This window comes from Choloepus didactylus, chromosome 9 (genome assembly GCF_015220235.1).
Source record: "Choloepus didactylus isolate mChoDid1 chromosome 9, mChoDid1.pri, whole genome shotgun sequence".
NCBI lineage: Eukaryota > Metazoa > Chordata > Mammalia > Pilosa > Megalonychidae > Choloepus > Choloepus didactylus.
In genome coordinates, this window is record NC_051315.1 from 81,379,161 (window position 1) to 81,390,970 (window position 11,810).

Consider the following 11,810-nt stretch of genomic DNA (forward strand, 5'->3'; position numbering starts at 1 on the left):
GCTGGTGGCCTTTTGCCATGTTGTATTAGAGATGGGAAGAAATATTGAAAGTGGTTATGTTTTCAAAGGCAAGAGCAAAAAAAAAAAAAGGAACCAAACTATAACCACAGTGCCTAAACTTTAGGACAGTATTCATTCCCTCTCTCTACATTTTCCCAGAATTGGGACCTGTGCTGATTTAGATCTATTATGTACCCCCAAAAGCCATGTTATTTAATCCAATCTTGTGGTTGCAGACTTATTGTGGATGAGATTTTTTGATTAGGTTATTTTCATGAAGATGTGACCCCACCCATTCAAGGTAGGTCTTAATTAGTTTACTGGAGTCCTTAAGAGAACTCAGGGCCAACAAAGACCCAGACATTTGGAGATGCTAAGCTAAGAGATGAAGCCCAGAGTTTGCCCTGAAGAAGCTAAGTGAGAACCCACAGATGCTTAAGAGAAAGCCACTGGAATCAGAAGCTGAAAGCAATGCAACTCAGGAGCAAAGGACCAGCAGACTCCAGCCACAGGCCTTCCCAGCTGACAGAGGTGTTCCAGACACCTACGGCCTTTTTCTCAGAGAGGGTATCTACCTCTTGTTGATGCCTTCGTTTGGACACTATTATGGTGTTAGAACTGTAAATTTGTGAACCAATAAACCCCCACTGTAAGAGCCAATCCATTTCTGGTATTTTGCATAAAGGCAGTTTTAGCAAACTGAAACAAGACCCTAGTTTATCTGTTGCCTGGACACCAACCAATTCTGCCTCTCCACTTCAGTTGATTCCTAAACAGCCTCTGTCAAAGTTTTATTTGACATTGACAAACCCTTAAGAAGTATTTTTCTTAATCTACCATTCTCTACAAGCTGTTTTTTTGCTTCTGCCACTGGGGTAATTTCTGCTAAAATGATTTATGGTATGAGGTGAATTATATTTTAAAGTCTTTTTTTTTTCTCCCAGGGAAGGCTATAGAGAGCTTGTATCCTTTTAGTTTAAGCTGTTTAACTGTCTTTATTAGTCATTTACTGACAATGAAAAAGATTTGTGTATGACTCAGGAGCCCTTCCATTTGGTTAAAACATGGGCATTTTCTCTTTGTTGCTCAGATGTGGCCCTCTCTCTCTAGCTAAGCAAACTTGGCAGGTGAAATCACTGCCCCTCTCCCCCCAACGTGGGATCTCACACACAGGTGTAAATCCCCCTGGCAATGTGGAATATGACTCCCCGGGAGGAATCTAGACCCAGCATTGTGGGATGGAGAACATCTTCTTGACCGAAAGGGGGATGTGAAATGAAATGAAACAAGTTTCAGTGGCTGAGAGATTCCAAAAGGAGCCGAGAGGTCACTCTGGTGGGCACTCTTACACACAATATAGATAACCCTTTTTAGGTTCCAATGACTTGGAATAGCTAGGAGTAAATAACTATCAAATTGCAGCCCAGGACCCTTGAATCTTGAGGACCATTATATAACAATGTAGCTTATGAGGGGTGACAATGTGACTGGGAAGGCCATGTTGATCACACTCCCCTTTGTCCAGTGTATGAATGGATGAGTAGAAACACTGGGGCAAAAAAAAAAAAAAAAAGAAAGCACTCAGTGTTCTTTTTTACTTTAATTGTTCTTTTACTTTAATTTTTATTCTTATTACTTTTGTATGTGTGGTAATGAAAAGGTTCAAAATTGATTTTGGCAACGGACGCACAACTGTATGATGGTACTATGAACAACTGATTGTACACTTTGTATGACTGCAAGGTATGTGAATACATCTCAATAAAATTGAATTATTAAAAAAAAAATGGGCATTTTCTCTTGTAGCTTTCAGTGCCTAAACACATATTTTAGAATATCCCCAGTGGTCACAGCCTATTCTGAAAATTCTTCAATCTAGTTTCTTTCATGTGTTTTTGGAAAGAATTCACCAATGTAAATAACTGAGTCTCATATTTTGCTCTTATGCTTGTATGTTTTTTCTTTCTCTCTTTCTTTTTAAAGTTAGATCTCAATAGCCTCTTTTTCTGATGTTGCTGTCTCTGTATTCTATATCTGGCTAGACTCAAGTGTATTATGAAGTTATTATTTTTTTTTTTTGGCTCTCATTTTTCTAGGATGCTGCTGTTGGTCATGGAAGCAGAATGTCGAAGAAAGTGTAAGCAATGTAGAGAAGAAACTTATAATCTAGATACTCTTACTATTCTATTTTATGAAGAAAAACTACACAAGAGAGTCTGTTCTGATGAACTGTTTCTGTAACAAAATCATAATTTCTAGATTAGTTATGTGTCAAAGATTATGAAAAGTGAAGAGTATAAATAATTCATCTAACATACTTCTGTTTTTTTGTCAGTTAATTGGAATTTGCCTATAAAGTCTATCTACTAAAAATCAGATACATTTTTGTTTGCCTTAAGCAATGTCTACAAAATTAGATGAAAAAGAATAATTATTATTTAGTACATCTCAAAAACTTTCCCATTCTGTTACTTTTGTTTCCTGTGATCTGCAGTCTCTGTCTTTATCAACAAGGTCAAGATATGTACCAAGGGTTGCCCATATTTTCAGGATATGTATTAAGATGCTTCCAATACAACAGAATTTCCAACAAAAAGTATCCTAAACAACAAAGACTTTCATTTTGTCACATGGCAGTAAGCCCCAAGGCAGGTGGATTCAGCAGCATAACCATGCAACAAAGGACTGAGGCTGTTTTCATCTTTGTAATCTACTACCCTCAGCTTGTTGGACTTTGACCTTACGCTTTTCCCTCATGACTGAAAAAGACTGCCATTGCTGCTGACACTGGGTCCTCACACAAGTGTGACCAAAGGCAGGGGAGAGACTATCTCACCTTCCAGCTCTTGAATAGGGAAGTAAAGCCTTTCTTAGAAGTTATCTTCACTCCCTCTACAGAAGATTCTCTCTTGTCCCATTGGCAAATTCCTAGTAGAGGCCCTTGCCAAAGGGGTGAGTCATTTACAGCCTCTATCACGGGAAGTGGTTTCATAAAGACAAAAACTGGAATAGCAATAGGCAGGGAAAAAATCATGATGGTGTTATTTTTGACAGTTCCCAAAAGCCTTCATCGGTGTGTGAAAACAGTAATCTGAAATTTTATGCTGACTTGATAAATGAGTTTTATTTATTATCCTAAACTTTGATAAGCATGTTTCCTATTTTGGAATTTGTACACTGACTCAAAATGGGAGTTGCTTCTATACCAATTATGTACTTTTCCTTCTGTTTATGTTGTTCAGTAGATTTTCCTAACATCCTTATTCTAATGTATTCACTTTCCTAAATAGCAAATACTTTCTATTCTAATAATGAGAGAAGAAAAATTAGACAAAGGAGGATGGGGAAAACAAGGAGAGGATGGTAGAAAACAGAAGGAGGGGCAAAGTTGAATGAACAGTGACTAGTCTGGATGATCTAAAGTGAGAGAATCCAATTAACTAGCTCACTTGCCACTTGGAATGATGAGCAGGATGAGCCACGGAGATGCTGGAGCCAACAGAAGGAAAGGGTGAGGAAGCAGATATATTTTTCAGGCATGCATTCTGCAGGTTAGAATTTGTCTCTCCTAAACAACATTGGAGGTATGTCCCTGGAAAAGCATGTTCATACAGCTTGGCATTAGTATTCTGATGACACTCCTTCCCACCCCCACCCCCGCCACTTATGGATAATTCTCCTAATAACGGTGCTTAAAATAATCCATCTAAATATTTAACTTCCTTCAACAATAATTGATTCAGGGCCAGAATAGGCCAAGGTAATTTTTATTAGTTCCACAGGGTCAGAGCTTCCAAGCAATCGAGGCTTTACAAAGATTTATTCCACCATGTAAAATCTAAGCCCATTTTAGAGCACACAGCTCACCTAAACCCACTAGTATTTCTTGGATTTGTTTAAGGAATTAGAGGTTACTCTTCCTACTTTCCACTTCACTATTTCACCTGGCTCTTTCATGGCCTTTTCCTAGTTTTCCCTTTTTTTACTCTTTGCCAGATAGAATAATCACTAGAAATATAGATACTTTTCGGGACTTCATCAGTCTTGAGTAATACACATGTGAAAATCCTGTTGACATTCTCCCTTTGTTGTAATAGATATCCCTTACAATAAATGGATTTTTATTACTTTTAACCATTATATTGCAAAATAAAACACAAATTAGAAAGCAATACAAAGTAAATTTATACCTTAGTGCCTTATTATAAGGCAAACACCCTTGTAACCCAACACCTAAGTCAAAAAGTAGAATTTTCCAGCTATTACGGAAGTCCTCCAATGCCCCCTCCCAATCTCAAGCCCTTTCCTCCACCACCAATACCCACCATCCTGATTTTTATAGTAATCACTTCTTTGTGTTTCTTTATAATCATATGACCCACATGTACATCTATAGATTGACCATTAAAATTTTTTTATACACTTTAAGTCTCTGTAAATCTACAGATTCGCCCTTCCACTGATTCTTTTTCTTACGAGTTATCTGTTGAAGAATCCAAGTTGTTTGACTTATAGAGTCCCACAATCTGGATTTTGCTGTTTTCATACTCACACTGCAGTTTGGCATGTTCCTCTGTCTTCTGTATATTCTGCAAACTGGCAACTATATTTGTAGGCTTCATCAGACTCTTACTTTATCCCTTTGGGCAAGACCATAGGTTGTTGTGTTGTGGTTTTGTTTTGTTTTTTTTTTTTAGCATCTGTTGAATTTATTCAGCATAACCACAGAGATATTGTCTTCATGCTGTCATACACAGACACAAACAGAGAGATAACACAATATCCATAGTTAGCCCAAGTGCATTCCTTCTGAGGCTCACTTATATGTCTTCATATGCCACAGCCCATCATTTAAATAATGGATATTTTCAATGCCAATTCCTTTGTTGACTTTCTCAATATCTTCTGCTGACATCTTCATGACTCCAACACACAGAGCATGTTGTTTTCCTTCTGCCATTATTGCAACAATCGTATCTATTGCAGCAGCGTAAAGTTTAGCTCCGGGAGAAGTTAAACCTGGGCACATGATATTTGCTCCACTGAGTACAAATTTGATGGCTCCTTTATCAACCTGCTGGTGTGGCAGGATAAAAGGATATTTGTGAAGTAGTCTTAGGGTTGGATAAAAAGGGCCTTCTCTTTGCCTAAAAAATAGTAACTCTCCATTTACCGTAAGGAGTTCTATATGTTCATGGCAGCGCACTATTCTGACAGGATCTTTCTTAGGCATGATTTGATTAAGCCATGTTTCAATACCTGGAAATTGCTCTATCAGTTGGTTCTTAATACCCTTAATAACAGAGGTTTTCAACTGGATGCAGTTGGATACATTTTCCTTTTCATCAAATTTCTTGAACATGATCCCAAGGTGGAGGGGGCGACGACAGAGAAAAGCCCGGAAAAGGAAGAAATTGAATTACGAAGGGTCCAGCAGATCCCCTTACAGAAAGAAAGCCGGCACCGACCCTCGGAGATGTTGTCGTTAGCCGGAAAACGAGGCAGCCTGTCGTGCTTTACGGCTTGGTGAAATCTGATTACTTCTACTCTTCTCAACGCCGCGAGAACGCTTTCGTCCACTCTTTTTTAGGTTCTGTGTTGTGTTCTTTTACCAAGAAGCATATAATGCCTGATTGTCTCTCTTTTTGCAATGTTAGATTCATTCATTCATCAGGGTTTGCAAAATAGTGGTAACCAATTCCATTATCTCCTTTTCACTTATAAAAGTTGGAATACTTTTATAAGTAGACACATTTCCTTATCTATTCTTTGGCTACCCAATAGTATAGTTCATATGGGAGAGCAGGATAAATGTTTGGTTCTTTCCCTCTATTTATCAGTTTTCAAAATAATTGCTTATTATCACTTTTTGAAGGTGATCAATTCTTTTTTTAAAGTACTATCATGAACTCATTGATTTCAACATATTTGGTGAGGTTTCAACCAATATTTTTTTTTTAAAGCTTACATTGTCCTAACTTGGGCCAGTGGGATTCTCTTCAAGTTGGCTTCTGAACCTTTTGACATACCCTAGTACTTGTTGATAGCTTTCTTGATATATAATGTAAGGTATTCCAGCTCATTTTATATGCTTTGTGCCTTGGATATGGAATCAGCCATCTCTACAAGAAATCCTGATTTATTTCAGTGGAAAGTAGTGTTTCAAGAATACAATCTGGTTGCTAATGCTCACTGTTACTGGGTTGGTTATTGTTTCTAGGCCTTTTCAGTAAAATCTATCTATTCATCTATTGATATGTATACATACAGATAGAATTTTACAGATAAAATACCTAATTAGTTCATACTGATATTTCCAATTGAAAGTCAGGACTACAGGATTATTTCCAAATCCTTTTTTATACTCCATCTGTATTTCTTTTCTTCCACATCAAGAATCCTGGTTTCCAACCATACAATGGATGACAGAATTAGAATATCTCATAATTACTCACTTACTTTGTTCCACATTGTACACACAACAGGCTCAATACAAACATTACTGCCACCAATATAATTACAAAAAACAGCTTAAAATATTTTTTCCTGTGATATCTGCACTCTCACCCCATTTTTTATAGTATCTATGTTATATGAGAATACTGCCTTTATATATTACACTCTCTTTTAACTCTCATTTGGTCCTAGTTCCTCAGGTAAATGTATCTGATACATACCACCAGTCCTTACGTTTATGTCCCTAATAATTTCGGTTGTTTTAAACTTATTCTCTAGTAGATTCCTCAGGAAAGGCTAATGAGAACAATATTTTCTGAGTTTTTGCATATTGATAATGGCTGTTCTGTGCCTTTTATAATTGAAGGTCAGTTTTGCTGAATATAAAATTCTTGGTTCACATTGTATTCCTCGAGTCTCTTAAATATGCTACTCTGTTTTTCCTGGCACAAAGCACCACTGTCAAAAAAATTCTGATGATAATCTAATTTTCTTACACTTATAAGTCCTTTTCTTTAAAGTCCATTAATTTTACTAGAAATATGTCTTGGTGTTGGTTGCTCTGGGTCAGTACTTTTAGGTATAGGATGTGCTTTTTCAATATGTAGTTGTAAATCATTTTTATTTAAGGGAAGTTTTCTTTACAGATTTTAGTATTTGTTTTGTCCCTTTGTTTTGCTTTTCCACTTCAGAAGTTTCTGTTATCTGTGGTTGAATCTCCTTTGTACGTCTTCAATATATGTCACTTTCCCTCAAATCCTTATCTTTTTTTAAATTTATATTTGACTTTAAAAATATTTCCTCCCTTTTATCTTCTATTTCTCTCAAGGCATAATCTGTTTTATTTTATTTGCTCTGTGTTCCTTCTAGTTTAGTTTCACATCTGGATTGATTTTTGTTTTATTTCTAATTGTCTCCTGAGTTCTGCCATCTCATTTCTGAGTTAAATTTTTTTATTAATGTTGTCATTTCATGTCTTGAATCATTTTCTTAAAATATTTTAGCTTCTTTCCAAATAGCTTATAATTTTGATCTATTCTGTGAGCATGTCTTTCTGTGTAGGGATGTTATTCTGCTCCTTACTGTTTTTCTTAGAAATAACTTTGCAAGGGATTTGACCTCAACACTTTTCTGTTTCTCATTTTTGCAAAAATGATTTTTCAGAACTTTCAGCAGGAGGAATGTCTTTTAGTAACTTTTCTAACTTCACAAACTCCCTCTTCTATTGTTTTCATGCAGTGTTAAAAATGTCAGCTTGCTTTATGAGATTTCCTGGTTCTGTTACTTTTCCCCACTTTTATCTGGGCCTCTTTTGCCCATTATCTCTATCACCTCTGCCAGCTCAATTTAGATTCTACTCTCAGAATTTCTCTTCCTCTTGTGAGGGTCTGTCCTGGAAGAGAATCTGGTGGGTCAGTTTCTAGAGGAGGTTCAGAGGGGCTAGACTGCTCAAGTGTCTTCAGCCTTGACAACAATCCCCTTGTATTCACCATCTATTGGATTAGGCAAAACCTACCCACATGCTTTCCAGTGAATACTGGTGCTACTTTGGGTTTTTCCCCTTCTCAAGTCTGTCAAAGTCTATCAAGCTTCATTGCTTCTTTCTGCTTTCTTCTGCTCAAATGCTGACACAATTTAGGTCTTAAGCCTGTACATGGTTTGTCCTCAGAAGAAGTTGGTGTGGATGTCATTGTAAATGTTGACCATGGGTTTTTGTTTTTGCTAAGTAGTTGCTCTGTATTTTTATGTTGAGATTTGGATTTACACTCTGCCACTGTCATCATCTTTGCAGAACCACTAAAAAGATTTATAACATTCTCTAAGTTGAATCCACATTTCCACAAGAATTGGAAATGGAAAATTGCTAACAGTTTCCTAAGCTTTGATAGTTTTATTATAACTTCAGAAATGATTAGGGAATGTACTCTCAATGTTTTGAGATCCTCTGAGCACTTTATAGCAGGGCATTTTTCAGTCTACTTCTGGTATGATTGAATAATGAAATTCTGCATGTCCTAAAACTAGTTTAAAAAATAGGCGTTTCAGGTATTAATGCAAACCTACTTTACATACAACTTTGGTACAAAGCTGTTTAAAGCTGAATATTATAAAAATAATCATAGTAATTCTTATTGTATAAGAGGTATGTTTACACAGTTTTTATGTACATTACCTCGTTTAATCTTCAGAATAACCCATTATGAGTCCTGTTCTTCAGAAGAAGAAATTGTGCTTAGAGGACTTAAAAGATTTGATTTAAGATTCTAGCAGGGAGGGTAGCTACTTTTCAACTCTTACCACCTTTATCTGCAAAGGACTTGTTATTCAAACAAGGGCTCAGCTTTGGAGAGGTCCCTGTGCCACATGAGGAGGGATCCGGAAACCTGCCAAGGCAGCTCCATCAGTTGCAGACTTCCTGGGGTGAGGTGACAGGTACTGCAAGCAAATCTCTCTCAGAGTCTGGTTAAATGCCTTATCTAGGACCTTAGAGGCTGTGACCAGTGGCATTTGACTCTAGGTCTTCTGACTCCTGATCCCACGCTTTACTTTTTCTGACTAGCTAACATCAGAATCAGCAGTGTGCTTTGTGTGCCTTGCAGGGCACTTATGGAACATAGTAGTTCCACGTGGCATCACGATACTTACATATTGCCAGACATGAGTTGCTTCAATTCAAGGCAGGTGTAAGAGGACAGGGTCCAAGCATTTGTGGTGATGGCAGCAGTGCTTCGTAAATGTTTCCTCCTGAGTACCTGAACAGCATAGAATAACCTTGTCCCATACCTTCAGGGAATCGTGCATTACATTCTAATATTTTATCTTAAAATTCAGGCAACTTTCAAATTCTACTTTGTAATATATATGTGCTATTTGAATACAAAAATAATATCTTACATTACTAGCCAGCAGGTAAAATTGTCATTACAGGGAGATGTAGATGTTTTTCCAATGGCTCTTAACACCTGCTGGCATACCAATATGTACCCCTAAAGTGTTCGACAGGATGAAAGCTTGAGAGGAAGTGGAGAGATGCAGGCTGTGGCCCCATCATGGGGGGCTGAAGGTTTTGCTAAACATTTGGACTTTATTCTGTAAACTCTGAGGAGCCAACAAAGTATTTCAAGAAAAAAAAGTGACCTGATCCATTTTGTGTTTTTGAGGAATGGCTTTTAAACTTCTGGCGATTATCTGTAGTAAGAAATACATTTTACATGGTAATTCTCACATAGAATATATATGAGCATGTATATGAATAAATATATGAAGTAAAAATTGGATGAAAATTTACTTTTCCTTAAATTTTCCATTCTAATCTATTTCTAGAAAAAGTTAATGCAACCCAGTACACTGGCTGCAAAACCTTTTGATGGGTTACATCTCATAATTTTTTATTACTTGTTGTAGTATGGAGAAAGGATGGTGTGAGGAAGACAGTGAGAGCATTCAAAATCCAGATAGACAAGAGATAATTAGGCTATAAATAACGCACGGTGGTGGCAGCGAGGCTGGAGCTACAGTCCATAGGAATTGGTTACCAATCACCCACGAAGGTGATTTTGTGTTTCTGGCTTGAGTGAATGGCCATTCTATTCACTGAAACCAGGAAAGCAGAAAATACAAGTTGGAATTTGGAAGGAAAGATAATTGAATTCTGGTTGGAAGTGATTTTGAAGTACATGCAAGACATCTAATAGGTAGCTCAACAGGAGAGCTGGAGCTCAGGAAGGAGAGTTGAGCAGGAGATAAAGATCTGGAACTCTTGAGCATAAGGGGCCTAACTGGAACCAAGGGAATGGGGATGAGATTGCCAGGGTAAGTGTAATGAGTTAAATGAGAAGAGGGCCGAGGACAGAACCCTAAAATAAACCTTCATTTAAGAGTAGGACAGAAGGAGGAGCCTGCAACAGAAGCTGAGGAGCAAATCCAGAAAGTATAGTGTCACATCAGCCAAGGGACGTGCACTTTTCAAGGAGGGAGCGGTCATCAGTGTCCAATGCTGGAGGAAGGTCTAGTAAGATGAGATTTAGTAATTAGGAGGCTATTATATACTGAGAGTTATCAACAAAAAGAGGTAGTGGTTTAGGCAAGCGGTTGAGGGGAAACAGTCATAAAGAATAACAGGTATGTCCTGCGAGGTGGGTGGAGAGGAGTATCCTGACCCCTGACAGAAGGTCCAGAAGTAGGTGAGGTTTGGCTGCTCCAGGGAGGTAGGTGGTGCCCTGGAAATCTGCAGTAAATTGTAGAATTGCAGACTTTGGTCTGGGATTTAGGGACAGTTCACCAGTTTCTGAACAGGAGTATGGTAAAGGGAGGTAGGAGCTTAGTCCTAAAGGGCTAGCAGTTCTAGCCAGGTCTCCAAAACTGCGATTGAGACCAGGGTTTCAAGCAGGTACCAGCTCTGGTATAAAATGTGTCAGTTGTGAGTACTAAAGCACAAGTTCAGGGCAAAATGAGAAGTTACAAGACTTAATTGCTGAGTCCCAGAGTTTTCAGACAAGAACCATTTATATTTCCCCAGCCTGGAAAAAGTACTGAATTAAGGTATGAGCCTGCAGGTAGGAGACAAGTGGTTCCTGCTGTTGGGGCATGAATGCTTCAGAAGGTTAGAATCAGTAGCAAGGTGCTAAAAATGAAAGCAGTGGTATGCAGGATAGTTGCAACCACCAGACCACACTTCCTCCTCCTTCATTAAATTGCCAATCTACACCTAGCTCCTCAAGGGCTCACTGAGCTGGTCATCTTACTATTCCTTCATTTTTAATGTACCGAACAAAATTCTTATACGTGTTTATTTACTATTTCCAGGCTAGTCATTTTCTCTTTTTGAAAATTATACTCTAACAGTTTACATAATCCAAAATTAAAAAAAAGATGATGTTTGCTCTAACCATTATAGACTGTCTTCTTTTAAAAACAAACTGGACATCTGGATTACATCTTGAACTTCTGGAAAAATATACCACTTGATTTTAGGTGTTGTCTGCCCTTTAATTCAACAAAGTATTTATTGAGAGCCTACACAGGGAAGGAGTTTGTTATATCTATTAACTGCTGACCAAAAAGAATGTTAAATTTATGTTATTCAATAGTGCCATAGATTTATATGTGAATTCAGTTCATTCACATGGCACATCCCAACGTACATGGTAAATTTAGCTGCTTTGATTTAATCCTGTAAACTGTAAGAGTCGCGGGTAGAATTGAAATATCAATTTTCGCATTCCCGGCTTTGGGGAGGGGTGGGGCTCTGGAAAGCGGCGGGGCGCTCTCACTGCGCCGCTTCTTCCTTGAGGCTGCTTCCTGGGGCCCGCGGCTGGAGAAGGGCTCCATGCGCAGGGGCTCAAACGTGTCAT

General features: G+C 37.9%; 1 protein-coding gene across 1 annotated transcript; it reads right to left on the reverse strand.

The window, feature by feature from the left end:
* Positions 1-4,785: 4,785 nt before the first annotated feature.
* Positions 4,786-5,419, reverse strand: LOC119544666 (malignant T-cell-amplified sequence 1-like). Its single transcript, XM_037850156.1, has one exon. It carries the CDS (start codon positions 5,360-5,362, stop codon positions 4,817-4,819), a length of 546 nt encoding a protein of 181 aa, XP_037706084.1. The 5' UTR covers positions 5,363-5,419; the 3' UTR covers positions 4,786-4,816.
* Between the last annotated feature and the right edge of the window lie 6,391 nt (positions 5,420-11,810).

Excerpts from the sequence above, each read along its gene's own strand:
- LOC119544666 (XM_037850156.1), bottom strand. The coding sequence starts at position 5,362 with ATGTTCAAGAAATTTGATGAAAAGGAAAATGTATCCAACTGCATCCAG.